General features: G+C 42.4%; 1 protein-coding gene across 2 annotated transcripts in view; it reads left to right on the forward strand.

The window, feature by feature from the left end:
* The window catches only part of TOP3A (DNA topoisomerase III alpha), a 48,751-nt gene that overhangs the window by 7,500 nt on the left and 15,466 nt on the right, over positions 1-25,785 (forward strand). The window contains exons 4-16 of one of the 2 annotated variants that reach the window (XM_033963320.1): positions 3,202-3,277; positions 5,059-5,167; positions 6,310-6,453; positions 9,993-10,163; positions 13,576-13,676; positions 16,251-16,325; positions 16,432-16,514; positions 16,986-17,193; positions 17,432-17,617; positions 20,327-20,456; positions 21,027-21,140; positions 23,751-23,916; positions 25,621-25,764. In XM_033963320.1, coding sequence (XP_033819211.1) covers positions 3,202-3,277; positions 5,059-5,167; positions 6,310-6,453; positions 9,993-10,163; positions 13,576-13,676; positions 16,251-16,325; positions 16,432-16,514; positions 16,986-17,193; positions 17,432-17,617; positions 20,327-20,456; positions 21,027-21,140; positions 23,751-23,916; positions 25,621-25,764 — 1,707 coding nt within the window. The remainder of the gene's footprint in view (positions 1-3,201; positions 3,278-5,058; positions 5,168-6,309; positions 6,454-9,992; positions 10,164-13,575; positions 13,677-16,250; positions 16,326-16,431; positions 16,515-16,985; positions 17,194-17,431; positions 17,618-20,326; positions 20,457-21,026; positions 21,141-23,750; positions 23,917-25,620; positions 25,765-25,785) is intronic. The other variant, XM_033963322.1, reaches the window with a different exon arrangement.

Genomic DNA, 25,785 nt, shown 5'->3' on the forward strand with positions numbered 1-25,785 from the left:
GAGAACAACTCCTCATGAGCCCTGCCCTACAAAGGGCACCATATAGCAACTGCTTACTTGCAGATTGTGATCGACATTTGGTACAGTTGGATTTGATCTCATATGCTGCTACTACTACTACTATTTATCATTCCTATAGCGCTGAAAGGCATACACATCACTGTACATTTAACAAGTGATAGACGGTCCCTGCTAAGAAGAGCTTACAATCCAATTTGGACAGACAGACAGGACATATAGAGTTGTGAAGTTTCTTATAGAGAATGATAAGGACATGTTTATGTTTATTCAAAATCTTTATATACCGCTCAGTTTGCCAAATAGGATCAAAGCGGTTAACAATATAATCCAATCAAAGTAATGAAAAGAACTCCATAGGTATCTTATAATAATAATAATAATTTTATTCTTATATACCGCCAAAGCCATAGAAGTTCGAGGCGGTTTACAGCAAGAAGCGCTGGACAATCAGCGAAGAGGTTACAATCAATGTCAGCAATACAATCTTACATAATGAAAGATTATGAGAGCTATATAGTTCTTAGGGTTACTGGTTGAATAGGCAGAGCTGAGTTGATTCTTAGTTTATAAATCGATTGAACAAATTCGTTTTTACCAGTTTTCTAAAATTGGAGTAGGATGATGAGAGCGCAAAGTTAGGTGAGTGGGAGTTAGGTGTTGCAAGCAGCCTTGAATAAATGGGCTTTTAGCTTGGATTTGAATACTGCTAGAGACAGAGCTTGACATATTGACTCAGGAAATCTGTTACAGGTATATGGTGTGTTGCTACTGCGCCAAGCTAGACAGCTGATTCCCCAGTTGAGCTAGGACACTGAGAGAGGGATAAATTCAGAGGACAGACATAGCAGAAATCCAGGTCACTTCGCTCCTCCCCCCCTCCCCCCCCACACACACTATTACACTTTTCCCTCCCAATTTGCGGGTTTAGGACTCATGACTTCAGTTATTCGTGAGTTTCTAAACCTGGAACCACTCCCTCCTGCCTCCCTGACCTCTCCACACCTTACCTGGTGGTCTAGCGGTGAAGCGGGGCAGGAGCAATCGTCCTACGCTCCTGTCCCAGGCAGAGCCATCCACAAAAATGACTGCTGTGAGTTCCCATGGTCTCACAAGACTACAGCGGGAACTCACGGCAGCCATTTTTGTGGATGGCTCTGCACAGGGCAGGAGCATAGGATGATCGCTTCTGCCCCGCTTCACCGCTAAACCACCAGGTAAGGTGTGGAGAGGTCCAGGAGGCAGGGGTGGGTGAGAGTCAGTCCTAAAAATTGTTTGCGTTTTTTCAATATTCGCAGGCCGGCTCTGCCCCTAACCCCTGCAAATATTAAGGGGGAAGTGTATCTCCTCTTCATTATCTAACGTTCTTCAGAATCATTTTGGGAGAGGAAGGGCTGACTTAACCTATGGACCAGGTGAGGCTGTGGTCCGTAGCAGACGGGATACTGGGCTAAAAGGACCATTGGTCTGATCCCATCAGGCTTTTCTTATACAATACAATCTTTATTTATATACCGCCAATACCTCAAAGAAGTTCACAGCGGTTTACATAAAACAAAAATTATGACTTGGTTATCCTACAATTATAACTCCTTAAGTACAAATTCCTCAAAAAGATAGGTCTTCAGATCTTTTTTAAAGCTCTTAAAGTTTGTTTGTTGAACAATCTGAATAGGCAGAGTTTTCTGTGGTTCAGACGCTTGATAAGCCCGAGCTGAATTATAAATTCTGGTTTATTTTATATTTTTAATTTCAGGAAAATAAAAAGGATGGTTTTGTCTTTCATATTGTTGTTTTGTACACTTGTTGTAAGTTTTAAAATGAATAAAGAATATTAAAAAAAAAAAAAAAAAAGCTGTCTCAGTGGAGACCTTAAAAAGCTGTGGTATAGATCCTGGAGTGTCCCCAATATACAATAAAATTTATAATAGATCCTAGCTTCAGCTGATAACCAGTGAAGCTCCTGTAGATAAAGTGGAATCCTATCACTCTTCTTCAATCTGAAAATTAGTCTGAATGTTCTAATCTGATCGAAAACCCATTTAGGACTGAGAAGAGATGAACACGGGAGCTTTATGTTCTTATGAAGTGTTCCCTGGTCCTAGTAATATTTGAAAAGAGAAATCATTGTTCCATAGCAACATGTTCCACAACACTCATGATTTTGTGAACCTCTGTCATATCCCCTCTTTCATCTTTTCTGCAAGCTAAAGAACCCTGACCCATTTTGCCTTTTTTTCATAGTGAAGCCTTCCATCATACTTGTCTTTTATTATGTTTTTGTGGCCATTTTCTGCATTTCTTAAAATGGAATAACTAGAATTACCGTATTTTCACTCATATACCGCGCACCCGTGTAAAACACGCACACGGGTATAGCGCACGGGAAACTGTAATTTATGTAAATAAATTTTTATATATCGCGCACACCCGTATACCGCACATGCCGCCCCGACTGTCCTTTCGCCCGCCCCGACTCTCCTTTTGGCTGCCCCGACTCTCCTCTCCCCCTTGAAGTCCTGTCCCCACCCTGAAAGCCTGATGCCCCCCCCCCCCCGATGTCCGATTCACCCCCCCCGGCAGGACCGCTCGCACGCACTCGCACCCCGAAGGACCGCTCGCACCCCCACAGCCTCCCAAACCCCCCCCCCCCATCATGTAGAAGCTCCTACTGTTGTCCTGCTGCTTCCTCTTCCGGCGGTCCTGGCCCTTTTGTGAGCCCTGCGTCTGCGCTGCTTCCTCTTCCGGCGGTCCCGCCCTTTCTCTGACATCAGAGAAAGGGCGGGACCCCGGAAGAGGAAGCAGCGCAGAAGCAGGGCTCACAAAAGGGCCGGGACCGCCAGAAGTGGAAGCAGCAAGACAACGGTAGGAGCTTCTTCATGATATGGGGGGGGGAACGATGTAAAAAAAATTTATACAACGCGCTCACGGGTATAACGCGCAAGGTTATGCACGGTTTGTAAAATCGTGTATAACGCGCTCGTTATATGCGTGAAAATACGGTACACATAATACTGAAGGTGTGATTATTTTTGTGCAGGGATCCATAAGACAGATTCCGGTTGCCTACCTGTGCAAGTTTCTGCTGGAGAGCAGTTCTCTCCTGTAACTTAATTTTAGAGAGGATAGTAAAGTGCTTGTTACCTCTTGCTTGAATTTTACATGTTCATTTGTTCTCATCAGGCACAGCTGCAACCCTCTGACTCTCTTTGATGCTGAAGTTGAGAAGTTTTGCCCTGACAACTTTGTGGATATCAAGGTATAAATTAATGCTGCTGCTAGAAATTCCTTCCTCTCAACAGCAAGAGAATTCCCAGGAAAGGACCTGAGGCCGGTCCTCTTGATCTTTAGTGGCAAAACACTCAGAGGCTAGTGACACTTCTTAAAGTGTGTGGTGCAGTGGTTAAAACTACAGCCTCAGCACCCTGAGGTTGTGGGTTCAAACCCACGCTGCTCCTTGTGACCCTGGGCAAGTCACTTAATCCCCCCATTGCCCCAGGTACATTAGATAGATTGTGAGCCCACCAGGACAGACAGGGAGAAATGCTTGAGTACCTGAATAAATTCATGTAAACCGTTCTGAGCTCCCTTGAGAGAACGGTATAGAAAATTGAATAAATAAAAAAATATGAACAGAATTTGGAATTGCCTGCAGATTGTGTGAGCTTTACAAGGGACAGTTAATGTGTTTTTTTATGTCTTGTTTTACTACTGTGTGTGTTTTTTTGTTATGTCTTGTTTTACTATGTATGTTTTTTTCTAAACCACCTAGATAAATAAACAAAAGCTTTTGAGGACAAGAATCCATTTTGTCAAAATTTGGCTACAAGTAACTGTGTGACTGGAGTCCAGTTTTATCATTGGGCTGTGAATTACCTTATTTTTCGCTCCATAAGATGCACCTGACCATAAGACGCACCCTAAATTTAGAGGAGGAAAACAAGAAAAAAACATTCTGAACCAAATTCTCCCTACCAAGCTCTGCACCTAACCCCACACTCCTTGCTAGGCTCTGCACCCTGTCCCCCTCCCTGCCAGGTTTTGTACCCTGTCCCCCCTCTGGTGGTCTAGTGGTAGGCTGAGACGGGGCACAGATTTCAAGGCAGATGACTTTTAAAAATATGCAATGTCACCTCAGTAACAACTATAGACAATTCCTCCTATGTTCCCCTCACTGCCTTCCAGCTTTTATCTTCTTCCCCCCCCCAATTCAGGCCCAACAATTGTCCCTTCCTCTCTTCCTCCTATGTTTCCCTTACTGCCTTTCAGCCTTTGTCATCTCCCCCCCCCCCAACTCAAGCCCAATAATTACCGGTATCCCTCCCTCTCTCCTGTGTTTCCCTCACTGCTTTCCAGCCTTTGTCCTCTCCCCCCCCCAAGCCTGTCCGCCCGCTGAATTTAATTACCTCCCGCTGCTGCCGCTGTGAGGATACTTCAACGAAGCAGCAGTGGCGGGGGGAGGGTTGGACTCCTGGCTCTGCAGAGGGACGAGCGGGGAGCCGGCATGGAATGAATTGCTGGGAAGGGCCAGGCGGGTGCAGCGATTTCACACCGCTGGCCCAGAAGCCTTACCCCCGATGTCAGTTCTGACGGGGGTAAGGTTTCTGGGCCGGTGGCATGCAATTGCACCTGCCTGGCCTTTCCCTTCCTCTACTTGGCATTGAGAGACCAGGAACAGTGGCAGTGGGCGGCGGTCGAAATAAGGTAAGGGTGGGGGGGGGTTTGGGTATTTGCTCCATAGGACGCACCCTTTATTCCACCCACTTTTTTTGGGGAAAAAAAGTGCGTCTTATGCAGCGAAACATACAATATTCTACATTCCTCTTTTTTAAAAAAAATATTATGGTTTATTTATAATCTGCCTTTTATTGTATTTTTCCCCATTCACCCCCCCCCCCTTGTGTCTCTAGTCAATATGTTATGCTTATATGATCCAGTCTGATGTCTTTATTTTTAAAACTTTGTTTACGTCTAGGCGGTTTACAATAAGTTAATGATAGGTGGGATATCAATACATAATAAACTTGAAACTTCTTTCAGAGGACCTTAGAGCGAGAGGTTCGCCCGTGTCAGGCTCTGGTTATTTGGACTGACTGTGATCGAGAAGGGGAGAACATTGGCTTTGAGATAATACAAGTTTGCAAAGCAGGTGCGTAGTGGCCTTGAGCAAAGATTTCTATCACAGAGGGTATCTCTCTGAAGATTGTTCTTGTCCAGTTATAAGCTATTCATTGTTCAAGGAGATTTTGCAGTATCCTTATCCTTTCCCCAGATCATGCTCTCTCAGTGATGTGCAGTGTTTTTTTCAGGGGAATCAATTTCTAAGACCAAGTGTAACTTCAGATTGTCTTGTCGTTTTCATATTTACCCTATTTATTTTTAATGTACCGTATTTTTCGCTCGATAAGACGCACTTTTTACACTCCCAAAAAGAGGGTGGAAAAGTGGGTGCGTCTTATGGAGTGAATACACCTTCCCCCCCCCCCCCTCGGTACCTTTTTAAAAGTTGCTGTGCTCTCCTGCCGGACAGCTGTCTTTGGAAGCAGAACGGCGTGATGCAGGAGCGTGACCTTTGCGTTTCCTGCCTGGTCCCACGCCGTTCAATGAGAACTGACCTCAGCCAATCACTGAGTGGCGCAGGACCAGGCAGGAAGTGCAAAGGTCACGCTTCTGTGTCGCGTCGCTCTGCTTCCAAAAACAGCCCAGGAGAGCACGCAACTTTAAAAAGGTACCAGGCCGGATTCGGGCTGGCATCTTCAGGTGCAGGCAGCTTCGTGCAGGTTCCATCGCTGCAGGCAGCTTCAGGTAGATTCCATTGCTGCAGGCAGCTTCGGGTACGGTCAGCTTCGGGCAGGTTCCTTCGCTGCAGGCAGCTTCGCGCAGGTTCCATCGCTGCAGGCAGCTTCGGGTGCGGACAGATTCTGGCTTCGGGTGTGGGCGGGCTGCTTAGCACCAGACACACCCCACTGTAGAGGAGGAATTTATTTTTCCTTGTTTTTCCTCCTCCACAGGGGGGTGCATCTTATAGACCGAAAAATACGGTACTTATCTGTTTGGGGCTTGATACTTTCAAGTAGTTTTCATTGTAGAGAGGGGCCATTATCATATTTAGATTATTTCTTGAACTGATTGTCCTTTAATTAGGCATACATGGCCCATGTATGTATTTCTAGACAGTTTTATTCATGTTTGCTTGTGACTCCTGTTCACCTCTGTCCTGATAGACTTCCCATTTCTTATGTGTACTGTAATTGTCCTGTCATAATGCATTATTTTGTGCCACCTCTGTAGTGAAACAGAACCTGCAGATATTCCGAGCCCATTTCTCAGAGATCACCCCTCGCTCCATTAGGATGGCATTTGAGAACCTGGGAGCACCGGACCAGAACATTAGTGATGCTGTGGATGTGCGACAGGAGCTGGACCTCCGCATAGGTGTGAATGAAGATCATAGAGGTTTAATCTTAAATCAGTTACTGTGGACATTGTTTCAGTATTTGAGCCACTAAAATAAAGTCTGTGTGGCATCTTTCTGATTAGGATTTGTCAAGAGCAAAGGTTCCTAGTGAGGTTGTGTCTTGGTTGCATGGTGGAATGTGAGCAATGGTGTCTGGTTTCATCGTGGCTCTGATACTTTTAGGCTCTGTGCAGGGCATCAAGCCTTGAAATATTTTTGTTCAAATTGGATTTGGGTTCAGCTTTATCAAAGCAGTTGAGGCTAGTACAAATTTGGTATCAGAAACATTAAACTAATTGTTTGTTTTATAAAGCAGTACAATTTTCAGTTATTTCAGCCTCTCTGTTTATTTCAATTTATTCTAATTTTGCTAAAACTTGGTCCAGTTTGGAAATAACAATGAGGCCGAAATAATTAAACATTCTTTAGCACTCTCCAGACCGGTAGAGGTTAATCTTTATAAGTGGAGTATATATCCCAATCATGACCAGCAGGTGGAGACTGAAACAAAACTGTGGAATAGTACATAAGAGATGCCTTCCCCTATTCCTATCAGTCTTCTTTCAGTCTCCAGCAAGTGTTGAGTGAGCTGTACCCATCTCCCTTGGTTTGGCTGTTGGAATTTGTTTAGGGGTTTCAAGTCCCCGTTTTTGGCTGGATTGAGCTTAGGTGGGCCCTGTTTGGGAGTCTGTCCGACCTCAGGGGTGTCAAACCCGACAAGTCTCGAGTGGGGTCCCTCCCCCCATTTCCTCCACCTCCCCATGTTTTTTTTAGAGGAGCCTCAGCAGTAAGCCTTGCCCCCTAATTCAAGCAAGACATACTGCTTTGAGAGCCTGTGGAGTCTGTTCTGTTAAAAAAAAAAATCCTGAAGTAGTGCCGGTCTGGAGAGTTGTTTCTGAGCTGCAGGCTTTCTCATGTAAGGCTCCCTTCTTAGAGCAGGCCGTCTTAAGGCCTGTTCCTTCCTTTCTGCCAAAGGTAGTTTCTCCTTTTCATGTCAATCAGACAGTGGTCCTCCCTGTGTTGGGTAGTCGGGAGGGGTCTTCTGTGCAGAAGCAGTTACACAAGTTAGATGTCAGTCAGGTTCTTCGCTCTTACGTGCAGAGGACCCAGGAGATCAGGAAATCAGATCATCTCTTTGTCCTTCTAGTGGGTCCTCGTAAGGGGGATGGCGCTTCTAAGGCTACTATTGCGCGTTGGATCAAGGAGACTATTGCTTCTGCTTATCTTCTGAAGAAGCCTGTTCCAGAATTTCTCAAGGCTCATTCCACTCGGGGTCAGGCAGCTTCTTGGGCTGAGTCTTTGCTTGTGCCTCCAGTGGACATTTGTAAGGCGGCGGTTTGGTCTTCCTTGCATTCCTTTGTCAGACACTATCAGGTAGACGTTCAGGCGCGTCAGGACGCAGTGTTTGGTGAGCGTGTGCTGATATCGACCCTTCGGGGGTCCCACACATGATGGGGACTGCTTTGGTACGTCCCACTCGTAAAAATTAACCTCTACCAGTCTGGAGAGTGCTAAAGAAGGAGAAATTAGGTTCTTACCTGCTAATTTACTTTCCCCACCCTGTCTGTTGTTATTTTCCTGTGGCTGTTGCGTGGGCAGGTTTTTTTTTTTTTTTTGCTGCGGGTTCGAGTATTTTTCTAGGGCTGGGGATAATTGAAGAATAGCAGCTATGGCTCGGCTGGCGAGCTGTGGGGACATTTTCTTTCTGGTATCTCTTCTCTGCATTTTCCAACAGCATTTGGGTATGTTAGTTATTACTCCTGTTCGGAGTATTGCTTATTTCTGTTTCCAGTTCTTAGTTCTGCTTGGATATTCGGCAGATTGATAGGAATAGGGGAAGGTATCTCTTATGTACTATTCCACAGTTTTGTTTGTCTCCACCTGCTGGTCATGATTGGGATATATACCCCAGTTGTAAAGATTAACCTCTAGTGGTCTGGAGAAGCTAAAAGAAAGTAAATTAGCAGGTAAGAACCTAATTTCTCCTTCTGCTGCTTTATAAAACAAATAGTTTTCTTCCAAATACAGTTGAAACATAGAAACATGATGACAGATAAGTTGAAATGGCCCATCCAGTCAGCCCATCCGCAGCATCCACCTTCTCCTCCTTATCATAATAGATCCTACGTGCCTGTCCCTTGCTGTCTTCAATTCAGACACGGTCTTGGTCTCCATCATCTCTACTGGGGGATTATGCCACGTATCTACCACCCTTTCTGTAAAAAAAAAAGTATTTCCTTAGATTATACTTGAGCCTAATACCTCTTAACCTCATTCTATGCCATCTCACTCTGGAGTTTCCTTTCAATTGAAAGAGACTGGCATTATGCCTATTTATGCCACATAAGTATTTAAACCTCTCCTATTATATCTCCCCTCTCCTGTCTTTCCTCCAAAGTATACATATTGAGTAGATCTTTAAGTCTGTCCCCATGTGCCTTATGACAAAGACCATCGACTATGTTAGTAGCCTTCCTCTGGACCAACTCAATCCTGTTTATATCTTTTTGAAGGTGCTGTCTCCAGAATTGTACACAGTATTCTAAATGAGGTCTGGCCAGAGTCTTATACAGGGGAATCGATACCTCTTTGTGCACCCAAGCATCCTTCTAACTTTCACCATTGCCATTTCAACCTTTTTGGCCACCTTAAGATCATCACATACTATCACACCCAAGAACCACTCCACTTTTGTGCACAAAAGTTCTTCACCTCCTAAACTATACCGCTCCCTTGGGTTTTTGCAGCCTAAATGCTAAACTTCAGTCCATTCTTCAAACTTCACTAGGTCCTTCCTCATGTTTTCCACACCATCAGGGGTATCTACTCTATTGTAGATTTTGATATGATCTGCAAAGAGGCAAATCTCACCTGACAGCCCTACAGCAATATTGCTTACAAAATTTTTAAAAAGAACAGGCCCATGAACCAAACCTTGAGGCACACCATTGGTAACATCCCTTTCTTCAGAGCGATCTCCATTGACCACAACCCTGCTACAGATACTAAACAAAAGTAGGCTGGTTTCCTTCCTGAGATACAGTGGATTCTTTGAAGCCAATATTATTTTCTGTATCGTCCCTCCAGGCCGGCACAGAAGGATGTGTTTACGTTGTTCATAGTTTACAGTTCTTAGTTCTTGCTCAGCTATTTGTCAGACTAATTGTAGATGGGACTTCATAGCCCACTTGTACTACTGCCAAAAGCAAATGTGTTCTCGGTCTGGCAGAGGAACGTAAGCCCATCTGTGCCAGTCTGGAGGGACTAAAAGAAAGAAAATTAGCTGATAAGAACCTAATTTCTCCTTTTTGTTTTCTGCTCTAGTTTGGCTTCAACAGAGATGCCCTGTATTGATCTTGGATCAGTTCTAGTTCAGGAAAGAGTTTTGGGTTTGGCGAGGAATCCTGTTCAGGGCTGGATGGATGACCATGCAGCTGCTGGACAGCCACAACAGACTCAGTACTTGGTTTGCAGGCAAAGCAGTCATGGATGAGAGTGCTTACTCTGTCTTTTCCAGGTGCTGCCTTTACCAGATTTCAGACCATGAGGCTCCAGAAAATCTTCCCTAATGTTTTGGCGCAGCAGCTGATCAGCTACGGCAGCTGTCAGTTCCCTACACTGGGGTTTGTAGTAGAAAGATTCAAAGCGATTCAGGCCTTTGTGCCTGAGGCCTTCTACAAGATTAAAGGTATCCAGATTTTAATGCTCATCTCCTTCATGGGGCCTCCATCTTTCTTTCCATTATAAGGGCAGGTCTGTAACTAGGTTTTGGTAGGGGGTCTAGGACGATTCATCACAGCCATTTAAGAGTCTCCAGTTCAGCGCGGCCCTTCACAGAATATCAAAAACTTATTTCTCCCTGATCAGGTCTTCCAGGCTCTGAAACTGCAGCATGTGAGACTTTTTCTTCGACAGCTGAATTTTCAGCCGGCTGCTTGCCTATCCTGAGCTCCCCTCCAAATTTAAACTCACGCTTGTCATACCTGCACCAGGCTGCAAAGCACTCTGAGTTTCTCCAGTTCAGCTTCTGCTCCTTGGCCCTCCACATGCTCCATGGCATTCTGCATCACTTCACCGAGCCTCAAGATCCTGCCCTAATCCAGCATGTGGTGGAGGGCAGTCCCCCCCACACCCCATCAGTACTCCACCTCGATCCAGCATGTGGTGCATGTGTGAGGGGGCAATGCCCCCCACAAAAAAAAAAAAAAATCAGACGATCCAGCATGTAAATTGTAACAACTAATAAGTTTTTGATATTCTGTGAAAGGCTGCGCTGAACTTGTTCCACGATGAAAGGGCCGTACTGAACTGGTGGCTCTTAAACGGCCGTGATGAATCATCCCATTCATTTTGCCTACTTTCTTTCTACAATTTTAGCCTACCTAGGTATATAGACATCTGACATTCAGGCATAGAACTTGTGTTAGTGCTTAAGTGCTGCAGATGCCTGCATAACAGAGTAGTGTATAAGTTTGGGCCCCGCCCTACCTCTAGCTATATGTAGACCCCTCCCCTTTGCAATTACACACTATGTAAGTTGCGGAATTTTAGCAGTAAATGCAATTAATGTAAACCTTTACTTGTGTAAGGGGCACATAACTACTTGCACCTGTGATGTACAATTGCCTCTGTGCTCTTGCTAGGCAGCCACCGATGTTTTCTCTGCTTTCTGCAACATATGCTCCCAGTCTAGCAGTGTCCCTTCATGTCCACTGGGTCTAATAGGAGTCCTAGCCATCTCCTATTATCTTGGCTGCAGTCTGGGATGCTTTTGAATGGTAGAATGCGTCTTATTTGTCCCAAGTTGCTGGCAAATGGGTCATTAACTCGGAGATCCAGGCACTGTACTGCGGAGCTGCAATGAGCTTTCTGGAAAGAGAGGTGGTAAATTAGAAGTTTTCAACCCAGTCCTCAGGGCAGCCATTCGGGGTTCTCATAATATCTTCATTGATTTCAGTAGGGATATCCTGAAAATCCCAACTGGCTGAGTGTGCCCAGCGGACTAGGTTGTTTTAAGAGTTGCATCTTTGGAGTCTCCTCCATTGTGCTAGAGAAATGTGCTACTGTTGCTTTTAGCAGTTAAAGCTGTATCCTGACTTTGGTTTTATTATTGCATCTGCTCATGGTAGCATGTCTTGAGTAGGCTTTCCTTCTCTGCCACTTGTCCTAATTATGTGACATGAGGAAACCCAGATCAAAATAGGTAACTACCTCTATAAAGGGTGTTGGTGACCCACAGTGGTGAGGCAAAGTTCTCAAGCACTGTTAGGGCAGATACAATACAATATATTTTTTATTTGTATACCGCCAATATCTCTTCAAAGTTCAAGTTTCAAGTTTGACCTTTATTTGATGAATCGCTTATAACAATATCTAAGCGATGTACAGTGTTAAAAACCATCAGAATGTGGTAATACATTTAATTTACAAAAGTCACTCAAAAGACAAACAGAATTGAACGAACAGGAGGGGGTGGGAGGGAGGGGGAAAAGTTACAATGTTATTCTTTGTTAGAAATTGACATCAAAGGGAAAGCACATTGGGTAATAATGGGTTAAGATAAGCTAGGAAGAGTATGAGAACCTAAAAAGTGATATTTCATATGTCAAACGCGTCTTGAAATAAGTATGTTTTTAGAATTTTCTTAAACGCAACGAGGTCTGTTTCATTTTTAATGAAATTTGGAAGGGAGTTCCACATTGTAGGGGCTTTTACAGAAAATATATCGTTTCGTCTTGTGCCTATGACTCTTAGCGAAGGGACTGAGAGCAATTGTGATGAAGAGGATCTTAAAGAGCGAGAAGCTTTGTGTGGGACAATCATTTTTGTAATATATTGAGGTTCATTGAAGGTCAATGTTTTGTAAACCAGTTCACAAACAAACTGACATTGATTTTTATGACTAGTACAATGTAGTGAAAATTTTTGTTCCAAATAAAAGAAAAATCACAGAAATTAATGAGAAACTTTCGAAAATAGCTAGATGGTTACATGACAATAAGCTGTCTCTGAATACATCCAAAACAGAAACTATGCTTTTTCTATGTAGGGAGGGGCAGGAATTAGGAACCCAACTAATCTTAAAACAGTTACTAAGGTGAAGATTCTTGGGTCATATTAGACCAAAAGCTTAGTTACCATGAGCAAATCAGTTCACTTGTAAGAACCTGCTTCTATAGGTTAAGACTGATCAGATCATTATCTGCTTTCCTCAACGAATCATCATTAGTCATATCAAAAATTGACTATTGCAATGCCCTGTACAAAGGGTCCGACCTCAAAGAAATACGCAGAATGCAAATTCTTCAAAATACCGCAATAAAAATAATGATGAAAAAGAAAAAATTTGACCATGTAACACCACTTCTAAAGGAAAAACATTGGTTACCAGTAAACTACAGAATCATATACAAAATAGCATTACTCACACATAAAATACTTGTAAACAAAGCCCCTACATTCTTAGAAAGATATTTAATTCCGTATGCTCCCATAAAATCTTTAAGATCTGAAGAAAAATCTTTACTAGTAGTTCCTTTATTAAAATTTATATATTCTAGGAGAGATATTATCTTTTCTGTCACAGCCCTGCAAATTTGGAAATCACTCCCACTTAATATAAGAGAAGAAAAATGACTCAGCAAGTTTAAAAATCTCCTAAAGAGTTGGCTATTTAAGGATGCTTTCTAATGGATTCATCCTAAGTTACAATAGACCAGGAAGACGATCTAGTAAAAATTAAGCAGGTATTTGTTCCCCAACCTATTTTTTTAGAATTGTATTTCCCTAAATGTATTATTGTAATTAGTATTAATTGTTATGTTTGTTTGCCTTTTATTTTAACCTAACTTTTAACTTATGTAAATCGCATTGGATTTGGAGTATGCGAACTGAAACTTGACATTAAAATGCTAATTTTCATTAATTAGTAGTAATGAATATTTTGTTTGCCAAATTGCTTTTCTGTCAGATTGCTACAGTTTGCATTTGTGAAGGCAGTGTGGTCTGATATAGTTCTGTTGGGAGTCTGGCTTCTGTCTGATTTTGTTGGCTTACTGTTGGTTTCTATATTTCCTCTCTCTCGCTCTTTGTCTGTGCAGTGACACATGACCATGAGGATGGAGCGGTGGAATTCAACTGGAAGAGATATCGTCTGTTTCATCACACAGCATGTCTTGTCCTGTACCAGATCTGCATGGAGGTAGGTTGCGATCGGAGCAGAGCTGCTTATCTCTTACTAAATGCATTTTACTACAGAGTTGTGAAATTAAGCTTTCTCGAGAGGATTTTCTTGTACTGTTAATAATATCTAGGATATTAAAAATGCAACAGCATGGATGACGATGAGAGATTTGAAGTGGATGCTGGCTTCCTTTTATTGAAAATTTTGTACCGGCTGCCTGTGAAAGCTAGGATCTACTTTAATCTGTTGGCCTTGGATTTTAGGGTGCCGAGAACACATGAGCAGGGTTACCTTTGTGTATGTCTAATTTAAGTTAAGATCTAATCATGTGGCACATTTTGACGGTATTGTGGATTAGTGCGAATATTTTGGAAAGATGTTTGTATGACATTTTTGGAAATATCCATTTTCATTGGCAGTCATGCCTCCAACTTGTTTATTAGGACTGTACAACGGGGTTGGAACTTGCTTGCAGCGTAAGTGCAATGCTTGGGGCTGGCTGCAGCTAAATGTGCAATTGCCTCTCACTGGAAACAACCTCATTCACTGCTTAGAAAGCAAAATTTTGATTATCCCAGGTAGTGCTGCCCAATTTAGGAAAAAAATTTCGATTCGATTCAGCCTATTGAATTGGTTTATCTATTCAATTCGATTTTCCTGCCCAATTGGGTGTTTTTTTCAAACATCCTGGTGGGTTTATTTTATAACTTCTTCACCCCCTTTGGCTTCTCCTAACCACACTGGCGCTGTGGTGTAAACAAAATAAACAAACAAAAAAGACTTTTCCTCTCTCTTAAATCCTAGCTCATGTTTGTGGGCTAACACCAGCTCTAGCAGGATACACGTTTCAAATCTGACATATTGTAATCACAAAATGGAAAATAAAATTAGTTTTTCTTTTGTTATTCAAATCTTGTTGGTCCCAGGCTCTGGTTGTCTTCTGATAACTTGCTTGCCAGGGTCTTCTTTCTTCTTTCTCCGTGCTAACCATCCATCTGCCATCTCTGTCCTCCTTCCATTTCCCTTCCCTCCCCCGGAGGACTGGCATCTTTCTTTTTTTCTCACCTCCATCCACAGATCCACCTTTTCTTAACTACCCTTTCATCCAGCCTCTCTCCCTCCTTCCCCACCACCCCAGGGTCCACCATCTCTCCCTTTCTTTTCCCAACTACCCTCCTATCCAGTATCTATCCCCTCCCCCTCCACACCATCCCTTGTGTCCAACTTCTCTCCCTTTCTGTTCCTTCCCTCCTTAAATCCCATTGTCTCCTCTATTTTTAGACCCATTATTTCTTCCCCCCCAAAGTCCGGCATATGCACGTCTCTTTGAACCCCCCTTCCCTCCCTCCCTCCCTCCGTGTACTTCTACACCAGGGCCCCCCTCCCCTGAAGGTCTGTTCCTCCCTGAAGGCCTGCACCTCTCCCTGAAGGCCTGTCCCCCCACCCCTGAAGGCCTGTCCCCTCCCCTTGAAGGCCTGTCCCCCCTGAAGGCCTACGCCACCATCCCTGGCCTGTGTCCCCCCTTGAAGGTCTGTCCCTTCCTTGAAGGCTTTCCTGTCCCCCTTGAAGGCTTGTGCCACCATCACTGGCCTGTCCCCCCTTTGAAAGCCTGTCCCCCCCCCTTGAAAGCCTGTCCCCCCCTTAAAGGTCTGCACCCCCCCTTGAAAGCCTGTTCCCCCCTTGAAGGCCTGCACCTCCCGAAGGACTGCGCACCCCCCCTCTCCCCGGGAAGGCCTCTGTGTTCCCCCTGGCCTCCCTGCACCGTTTACCTTATAGTTTCAGCCAGATCGCGGTTACAGCATCTTTGCAAAGTGCTTTAAGCTGTTTCCTCTGCTGTGGTCCTGCCCCTCCTCTGACATCAGAGGCAGGATCGCGGCGAAGGAAACAGCTTAAAGCACTTTGCAAAGACGCTGTAACCGTGATCTTCGTTGCAGGCTGAAGCTATAAGGTAAACGGTGCGGGGAGGCCAGGGGGAACACGGAGGCCTTCCCAAGGGGGGGGCGGGATGCGCAGTCCTTCGGGGAGGCCAGGGAGGAAGCCGACAGCAGCACTTCCTGACTTGACCCTCCCTCCTCGCCCTCTAAAGCAGATGTGGCTGGCCAGCAAGATCAACGCTGTCGCTCCTGCTTTAGGGGGCGAGGGGGGAGGGTCCGAATCGGGAAGCTGATTTTTTTTTGTTTTGAATCGATTCGCCCGAAGTGAATCGATTCGAATTGTGAATAGGGCAGCACTAATCCCAGGACAAGCAGGCAGCATATTCTCACTGATGGGTGACGTCACCGATGGATCCCCGTTACGGACACTTTAAAAGTGCATTGCCACTTTAAGAACTTAGAAAGTTCTCAATAGCCCACACCACGCATGCGCGAGTGCCTTCCCGCCCAACGTTGGTGTGCAGTCCCTCAGTTTCTTAGTTTCTGTGGAGCTAAGAAATCGCTTGTCAATAGTCGTTGATATTTTTTCACTGCCTTCCCGCTTTTCTGACTTTTTTGTCAGCTGCTAAAATCCCTTCTAATTTTTTTTAATGGAAAGGCTCTGAGGTTTGTTATGGCTGGAATTATTGTACAGGATCTTTTTGGGGTTCTTTTCCAGGATCCAGTTGCAACGGTCACTGAGGTGGGAAGCAAGCCAAAGAGCAAATGGAGACCAGTGGCACTTGACACTGTGGTATGTTGGAAACATAAAATATCGTGGACCAAGATTGGTTTGACAAGGGCAGTGGCCTCTTCACATGGTGATATCTCTGCAATTCACTCTCTTCATTCCCCGGCAGGAACTTGAGAAACTAGCTTCCCGCAAACTGAAAATAAATGCCAAGGAAACCATGAAAATTGCTGAGAAACTCTATACTCAGGGGTAAGAATTCAGGTTTCTTTCCACATCAAAAATAAAAATGCACAGATCAAAAATTAATAAGTGCTGATATGTAGTATTTTCATGACACCTTTGAGGAATTAGGGTGGTGGTTGCTATTTTGTCCTTGATAAATGTTTGTTTTGCCTCTTAGATGTTCCATTATTGGCAAGAAGGGTTCACTGTCTCTTCTTTCCCTCTCCCTGGCTGTATGCATGTCTATGGGAAGGAGAATTTATAAGAGAAACAGGATGTTCCCGGCATACTTTCAGCACCACCTTTTTTGTATATAGCTCTAGCCTCTTCCCAGTTCTCCAGAGTAGAAGCAGGACCAGATGTCACAGCACACTGTGCTCTCTCTCGAGGCTGAGAGCAGCTAAGCAAATTATTAGATCCTTCAACCGCATATCTGAATACCAGTTACTTTTAGGGTAATTTTAATGCTTTCCCTACTCTTCTGTTCTTTGTTGTAAGGTACATTAGCTATCCTCGAACAGAAACCAACATCTTCCCAAAAGACCTGAACCTCATCTCTCTGATACAGCAACAGACACAGGACCATCACTGGGGAGCCTTTGCTCAGGGGATTCTGGATGGGGGAGGGCCAAACCCTCGAAATGGCAACAAATCTGACCAGGCCCACCCTCCTATACACCCCACAAAATATACCAACAGCCTGCAGGTGAGTTTTTTCAATGCAATTGCTCTTCAGTTTTGGGATATGCTGCCCAGGGATCAGGTCCTGTTTTGGTTTAGACTGATGGGAGATGCTCTTACTTGGCAACATATAATGTGGGCACTGAGCCGTTGGGCTGGCCTTTTGCCAGTGCCTTGAATTGAGCAATTTTTTTGTTTGTTTGGACTTTTTGAATTTATTTGCATTGAGTTTAACTTTACAATTTTTTTCTTGCTGGTTTTAGGGGAATGAGCAGCGAATATATGAGTTCATCGTTCGCCATTTTCTGGCCTGCTGTTCCCTAGATGCTCAGGGACTGGAAACCACAGTGGAGATTGACATCGCATCTGAGCAGTTTGTGGCTCATGGTCTCATGATCATCGCCAGGAACTACCTGGATGTGTATCCATACGACAAGTGGAATGCCAAGGTCACTTTGATAGTTTGAACGGGAAGTGGGGGGGATGGGATTCTTGGGTGCTGGAGTGCTGCTGGGATCTGTATTGGGAACGGTGCTATTTAACTTATTTATAAATGATCTGGAAATTGGAATGACGAGTGAGGTAATTAAATTTGCAGATGACACTAAACTGTTCAAAGTTGTTAAAACACATGCGGATTGTGAAAAAATGCAGGCAGAACTTAGAAAATTGGAAGGCTGGGTGTCCAAGTGGCAGGTGAAATTTAATGTGGAGAAATGCAAAGTGATGCATATTGGGAAGAATAACCTGAATCACAGTTACCAGATGCTAGGGTCCACCTTGGGGATTAGTGTCCAAGAAACAGATCTGGGTGTCAATATGATGAAACCTTCGCCCAATATGTGGCGGCAGCCAAAACGCAAACAAGATATTTAAAAAGGGATGGTTAATGAGACTAAGAATGTTATAATGTCTCTGTATTGCTCTGTGGTGCAACCTCACCTTGAGTATTGTGTTAAATACTGGTCACTTTATCTCAAAAAAGATCCAGTGGAAGTACAAAAGATTCAAAGAAGGGCAACAAGTTGATAAAGGAGATGGAACTCCTCTCATATGAGGAAAGACTTTTTTTTTTTTTAATTTTTACTCATTTTCATATATCAACAAGTGTAACATAGAAATTTTAAAAGATCACATAAAACATACACTTGAATTCCTTTCATGTATCACTGTAAATACAATATATTATTCTGTATTTATAAACAATAATACCTAAAATATCTGTATTACCTAATATGTATAATAATTGTTATTAAAATTTAAACCCTTCTTTTCCCTCCCCTCCCAATACACATAACAATTATAATAAAAATAATGACAAATATTCTATGAGATAAATTAAATAAAATGAATCCTACCCCCCTCCCTTCTTAATAAGATTTTTATTATGGGAAATTGATTTCATTCATTACAGAAATCTGCTAATGGTCCCCAGATCTTCTAAAACTTGCCAAAATATGAGGAAAGACTAAAAAGGTTAGAGCTCTTCAGCTTGGAAGAGAGACAACTGAGAGGGGTTATGCTGAGTGGTGTAAAATGGATACAATTGAATCTTTTTTTTATTTTTTTTTTACTTGTCAAAAATGACAAAGACTAGGGGGACACTCGATGAAGTTACAGGGAAATACTTTTAAAACCAATAGGAGGGAAATATTTTTTTACTCATAGACTAAGCTCTAGAATACGTTGCCAGAGGATGTAGTAAGAGCAGTTAACGTAGCTGGTTTTAAGAAAAGTTTGGACAATTTCCTGGAGGAAAAGTCTATAGTCCAATTTTGAAACAGACATGGGGGAAGCCACTACTTGCCCTGAATCGGTAGCATGGAATGTTGCTACTATTTGGGCTTTTGCCAGGTACTATTGACCTTGATTGGCCACCGTGAAGACGGGCTACTGGACTAGACGACCTTCTCTCACTATGATATTCCCCACTATAAACACTAACTCAATCTCTCAGGTAACTCCAATTTTCATGTATTCTTTACCCATGGAACTCCAATTAGTATGTAACTTTTCTGTTTATGCTTCCTGTTATTCGCTGACAGTCCAGCCTTCTTTCAATGTGAACCGCCTAGAAGTCGCTTGACTGGCGGTATAGAAAAATAAAGTTATTATTATTATTATTAGATGGGCCATTGGTCTGACCCAGTAAGGCTATTCTTATGTAATGACACTCATGGTAATAACTTATGGTTATTTAGTTAGTTAGAGCCCAGAACAGGTTACAGATCAAACATTCCTAGTATAACTAAGGGACTGGGAAGTACAGACTCAACCTCTGTACATTGCTTACATAACATACATCGGCTTAGTACAATTAGGTATTATAGCAGGATGCTTTATGAATCTGCACAGTCGGAGGGTTTCATTTTCTGGCAAGTTCATGTGAAGAGGTAGGTTTTGACTGCTTTCCTGAAGTACAATAGACCTGGATGCTGGAATTTCGGCAAGAAGTAGGCATAGACTTGCCTTTGGGCACTCTCCAAATTGAGGGACCGTCCCTTTTTGAAATGCATAATTAGCTTATGAGATCACCTTGTGACTTAAGAAGCAGCGGTCTAAAGTCCACACAGACTGTTAAATTTGATTCTTTGTTTTCTGTTTATTTGTAAATTTCTTTATTGAATTTTCAGTTAACCACCAAACAGTACAAGGTAAAGTGGGCCACCATGTTTGTTCTTCATGGTGGCCCTCTACAGATTAAACACACATTCCCCACCCCCACCCTTCCTACATATTCAACAAATAACTACAGGCTCTGTGAGGCAGATTATACCAAATAGGCGGCCAGGTTTGAGTAAATCGCCGCCATGCCGTGGGCGATTCTCTCTTAATATCTAAACCACTTCGAACTTCACGGTATAGCGGTATATAAGAAATAAATTATTATTATTATCGCTCCATATGGAGCAAAGTATATTCTGCATTTTTCCATTCCGTCACCGAGGAGGCCTCAGACAGCCTTGTTTTCTGTTTAAAATGTGAATGATAGATGTCCTATAATTATAATGGTTTTGATTGTACACTGTGCAACAGAAACAGCGGTATATCAAACTTGAAATAAACATGTCCCATTTTTGTCGAGGTATTTTCTATTGCATTACATGTGAAGCTTGGTACAATCAGTTGCCATATTTCTTGTGCTTTCTTGCTCCCAGGTTATTCCAGTGTATGAGAGAGGCTCACAGTTTCAGCCCACTACGATTGAGATGGTAGATGGGGAGACGAGCCCTCCCCAGCTTCTGACTGAAGCAGATCTCATTGCTCTTATGGAAAAGCATGGCATCGGTGAGTCTGCATTTGCAAGGCATGACAGTCTTTTCAGCTTGGCATGTTTTGGAGATCTCAGCCTTGTTGTGTAGAGATTTCTCTTTGATTTTTTTTCTCAAGAAGTTGTTGTTCTGTGGCCAGTACCTTCCTTTCTTCTGTTATGCATTTCTTTGCCTTGCTCTTTTTTCTTACTGTTCATAAGAGCTATAATTTATAGAATTAGAGGATATGTTATAGACAGAACCGCCCAGATAGGATAACATAGGGCTTTACTAATTGAATTAAAGATGATCTTAGCCATTGTGGAGTAGGCAGCCTCTGAGCATACAGAGATTATAGTATTATCTAGTTAGTTAACTTTAAAGGCACAAGGAGGTAAAGTGACCTTGCGGAAGAAATTATCCTAGCTCCAGCCATCATATTCTTCCAGTTCAGAGAATGGCAGCCCTATTCCTCTTAAGATGCGTTTGGTTTTCAGTTCCTTTCTCTCCTTCACCCTGCCTCCCTCCTCCCTTACTCAGGCGCCAGATGGATAGAACATGCCAACCTGTACACCAAGCCCTGAAATGATTGTGAACTTCTTTCCAGGGACTGACGCTACACATGCTGAGCACATTGAGACCATCAAATCCCGAATGTACGTGGGACTGACTGCAGAACAGAGGTTCCTTCCAGGGGAGCTAGGCATGGGGCTGGTGGAAGGTAAGGACTGAGGCAGAGCTCCAGCTGTTCTCGGGTGCTGTGTAGGTTTCTGTATGCACAGAGATTTCCAGTTTGAGTGGCAAAGGTCATCATTTGGGAGGGAGCCTGACAGGGGCAGGCTATTTTTGGATCTTGATTGGATTTTAGCAGTCAAGTAAAATCATAGTAAAAAAAAAAAAAAGATCAAGGAGAAATTTTATTTATTGAATTAATGTATTTATATACTGCCTATCAAAGTTATCTAAGCGGTTTACAATCAGGTACTCAAGCATTTTCCCTGTCTGTCCCAGTGGGCTCACAATCTATCTATCATACTGAGAGCAATGGAGGATTGAGTGACTTGCCCAGGGTCACAAGGAGCATCTCTGGATTTGAACCCACAACCTGAGGGTGCTGAGTCTGTTGCTCTAACCACTACACTATCCTTCCCTGATGATAATTTTCATTCCTTTAGCTCTATCAGACCAATGGGTTACATCTGTCTACCAGTGGATGGAGACAAAGAAAAATAATTCCAAGTGATTTGCCTTATAAGGATATCATGCAGCCCAGAATGTTTGGTATTGGCCAAGTAATGATGCTTATAATTCCCATAAAAGAGACTGTCCATGTGCAAGCAGGCTCCAGTATGAATAAAAAGTGAAGTTTAAACTCAACTGACATACAGGTATTTCTCATGCCAGGAGATGTGCAACAACCATGTTAAGGAATGAACTCAAAAGACATGATAACCTGCAAATAAATACAGAATAACAGGAGTCTTGTATGGATGGTTTCCAAACTGGTCTGGTAGATCTAAAGGAAAGACACAATTTCTCCTTCCTTTGCATCTATATCAGATCAGTCCAAAACAGTGGGCTATAACAAGTTCTGTCATGGAATAAGTTAGATATTATATCTCATATAGTTAAGAAACCTAGAGACAGAATAAGAGCAGAAAGAACCTAGCAGGTTCTTAATAACCTGATCTATCCCCAACAAGTGAGTTTAGAAATCTACAACCTTAACTGATAACACCTCACATCTCTAAGAAATATGCAGAATAGATCCCTGTACTGTAAACTTTCTAATAGTTTTCTGACTAATAAAATCAAAGTTTGACTTCCAAAGCTTTATCTGAGTGCCTTTACTATTCTAAGACTTTACTGTCCTTATTCTAATTAAAGGAGAGTCCTGGAGTCTCAGGCTGCACAGGATTCTTCAGCTGCAAATCATTTCATTTCATACTCACTTCCTTTCTTTTCAGAGGAAAATTCAGTTTTAAGTCTTTTAAGAGCCAGTGACTGAAAAGCAACAAATATGGAAAATTGAGGGATTCTTTTATTTTCCTGGATCTAAGGAATTTTTTTACAGAAAGGGTGGTAGATGCGTGGAACAGTCTCTCCCGGTAGAGAAAGCCTGGGATAGGCACGTGGGATCTCTTAGAGAAAGGAAGAGATAATGGTTACTGCAGATGGGCCATTTGGCCTTTATCTGCCATCATATTTCTGCAATCATCTGAGACCACAAAGGCAACACAGCAAGAATGACATATAACAGAGAAGACCATACAATTGCTCACTGCTGAAGAATCGGCCTCGGATTGCTGCTCTGATCAAGACCTGCCAGAAAACTACAGCAGGAAGTTCCATGTATCGGAACCCACCCGAGTCATTGGTCACTTCTCATGGAACAGAGCAGTGGGAAAGTAATGACCCAGAATAATTTAATAAAATAGAGCGAAGCAGCACTGGACTCTCTTAAAAAAAAAAAAAAGAGGAGTAAAATCCTCAGAATTGCCACAAAGGGCTTAGGGTTTGGTGTTTCCCTCCAATTGCAGTAAAACAGCTGCAGTGACAGAACCTAGTCACTAAAATAAAATCGCAGCCCTAATTGTTACCGAAAATCCACTGACATTTATCATAAAAATGCACTTACCAGACCACCAAAGAAATTAGTAGGATAAAGAGCAAGTTGAAGGGAGTCCATACAGTGAAGTTGGATAAGTTTAGCCCTTCCCACTTCATACACTCCTTTCCTGGAGTTTCCCAATAGGAAGTGCAAACTGGGGGAGGGGGGGGTTCCATTGGGTGTCATCTCAGCTGGTAGATGAGGGCCCTGGTACCTCCAGGTATCATAATAGCTCAGCCAGGAATATCCAAGAAAAAAAAGACCAAAATTAGCCAAAAGACCAAAAATAACCCCCTCTCCATCAATACCAAAACTAGTGTAGGAGCTACCAGATAGTGCAGCTTCATCTGCGTACTTATCTGTCCGCTATCCACTTGGAGACGGAGGAAAATAGTGAACATTCTAGGCTGTACGATACCCTTATAGGGCAGATCATTTGGAACTATTTTCTTCTATCTCCATCCATTGGTCTGGGCTGGTCCGATATGGATGCAAAGGAAGTGGCCATTTGAATTGGGTTTATACCTTCTTAGTTCTTTGTCTAATGGCTAATCAACCGTGTTCAACTTCATCCCTACATTTGAAGAGCAGGGCAGAATGTCTTTTGGAAAGTGATCCTGTACCACTGTGAATTTAACCTGCATGTACTAATATTTTGTAATGGTTACAGAAGAATCTGTGTTGCACTGTTTTCTGTGTGTAATCATAGTATTTCCTCAGGATATGACTCCATGGGATATGAGATGTCCAAGCCGCACCTTCGAGCCGAACTGGAAGCCAACCTGAAGTTGATCAGTGAAGGCAAAAAAGACAAATTAGTTGTCCTGAGGGAGCAGATCCAGAAGTATCGGCAGGTCTTCCTGGAAGCAGTGAACAAAGCTACTAAGTGAGTATCTTTCGGGGCTAGGGGACACACTATCTGGATCAGGTGGCTCAGGGACCGTGGTCACCCAAAGAGGCTGCATGGTCTATCAACAGATTCAAGGCCAGGGCCATCAGGTTGGTTTTTCCTTAGTTAAAGACAAGACAGTAAAACTGGAAAAACTGTACAAATTGAAGTTTTCCCCATTAATTTGATTGTTCTTGCTCAGAAAATAATTAAAAATGTTTTTTTAAAGCCCATCCTGGGGTCACTCAAAACCACTGATTACATAAAGCTCTGTTTTTCTTAAAAATTTCTTCTGCTTTTTTTTTTTTAAATCAAGCTTGTATAAATATTGGAGGTTTGTATTTGCTTTTCTCTGTTTGCAATTACTTGGGGAGTTCTCCTTTTTGCTGTACATAAGCATTTTGTCATTGCCTATTGTTATGCTTTTCTCGCCTTGTTGTATTAATCCTGGGTTTCAATAAACTTACTCCTTTAAAAAAAAATTGCTGTTATTTTTACTTAATGGAGCAAATGTCTTGGTATTATAGCTATAACTTATGTTTTCATACTTGGCAATGATACATTGATAAAAAGATATTTTATGCAAATTCCTGTTATTTTCCACAATAAAGTGCAGATATTGAAGAATCATTTAATAAAATGTCTTTTTATCAATGTCTCATTGCTGAGTGTGAAAACATAGAACTTTGCTCTGTTATGCAAAAATAATGGCTAGGGCCACTAAGAGATATCAAGCTTACACATACTACTAATTTTGTAAATCACCTTGACCTGCTTATTCAGACTGGGCAGTAAACATTAAAAATTAATACTAATATTGATTCTGTAACACTTTAAGGATATATTTTAAAAACTCACTTTGTTTTGAATTGTCATCAGTAGCAAATTCCATAAATGATGCACCTGATTTTTCCTGTCCCAGTCCCATTCCTGCAAGCTCTGTCCTCATCTGCACAAGCCTCAAACACTTTAAAATCATAAAGTGTTCGAGGCTTGTGTGGTTAAGGCAGAGCTTAAAGGAAAGGGACAGGGACAAAACTCACGGGGATGGGACATGGAAATTGAGTTCCTGCGGGGAGGGGGAAAACTTGTCCCTGTAACATAAACCCACGTGTCTGGACAGATCTAGTAAGATTCAAGGTAGTCTAAAATGTTACCTTTTTTTTTTTTTAATTTGTTTAAGTTTTTTTTATTGATTTTTTTTTTCATTTAACAACAAGTGTCATAAATTTTCATACAATTATCTTAATAATACACTTGATATTTCTATAATGTATTTTATACATAACATTTATCTTATATTTCTTATGATTTTATATATCATATAACTGTAATTATTTTTCTTATAAAGTTATACAACATATATATTGTAATGATTTTATCAATTATTTTTTAAATTATTAACCTTTTTCCCTTCCCTTTATTACATTGTTTTCATGTAAGAATACCATCTATTAATAATATTTTATTTATAATTTATAATAAAGAGTATAAACCCCCCTCCCATATCCCCTCCCTCCCTTTCTTCTTTAACTATTTTCTTATTATTTATTTATTTATTTATTTATTTATGAACAGTAGATCTGTTAGTGTACGTTGGAAGATGTTTAAGCAACCATGCTGGTAAGGGTCACCAGACTTCTTTTGATGAGTTCAGGTGTGTATTTTAGTTAACCCATTCTACTTTTTCTCTCTGTATAGGTTAGATGAGGCTTTGTCTCAGTACTTTGGGGAAGCAGCACAGGTGGTGCAGCAAGAGGAGATCTACCCAGATGTTCCGCTTCCTGTGCGGAAATGTCCGCAGTGCAACAGGGACATGGTGATGAAGACCAAGAAGGATGGCGGGTCAGCAGATGTGTGCGTGCG

This window comes from Geotrypetes seraphini, chromosome 11, assembly GCF_902459505.1.
Source record: "Geotrypetes seraphini chromosome 11, aGeoSer1.1, whole genome shotgun sequence".
In the NCBI taxonomy this organism is placed as follows: Eukaryota; Metazoa; Chordata; class Amphibia; order Gymnophiona; family Dermophiidae; genus Geotrypetes; species Geotrypetes seraphini.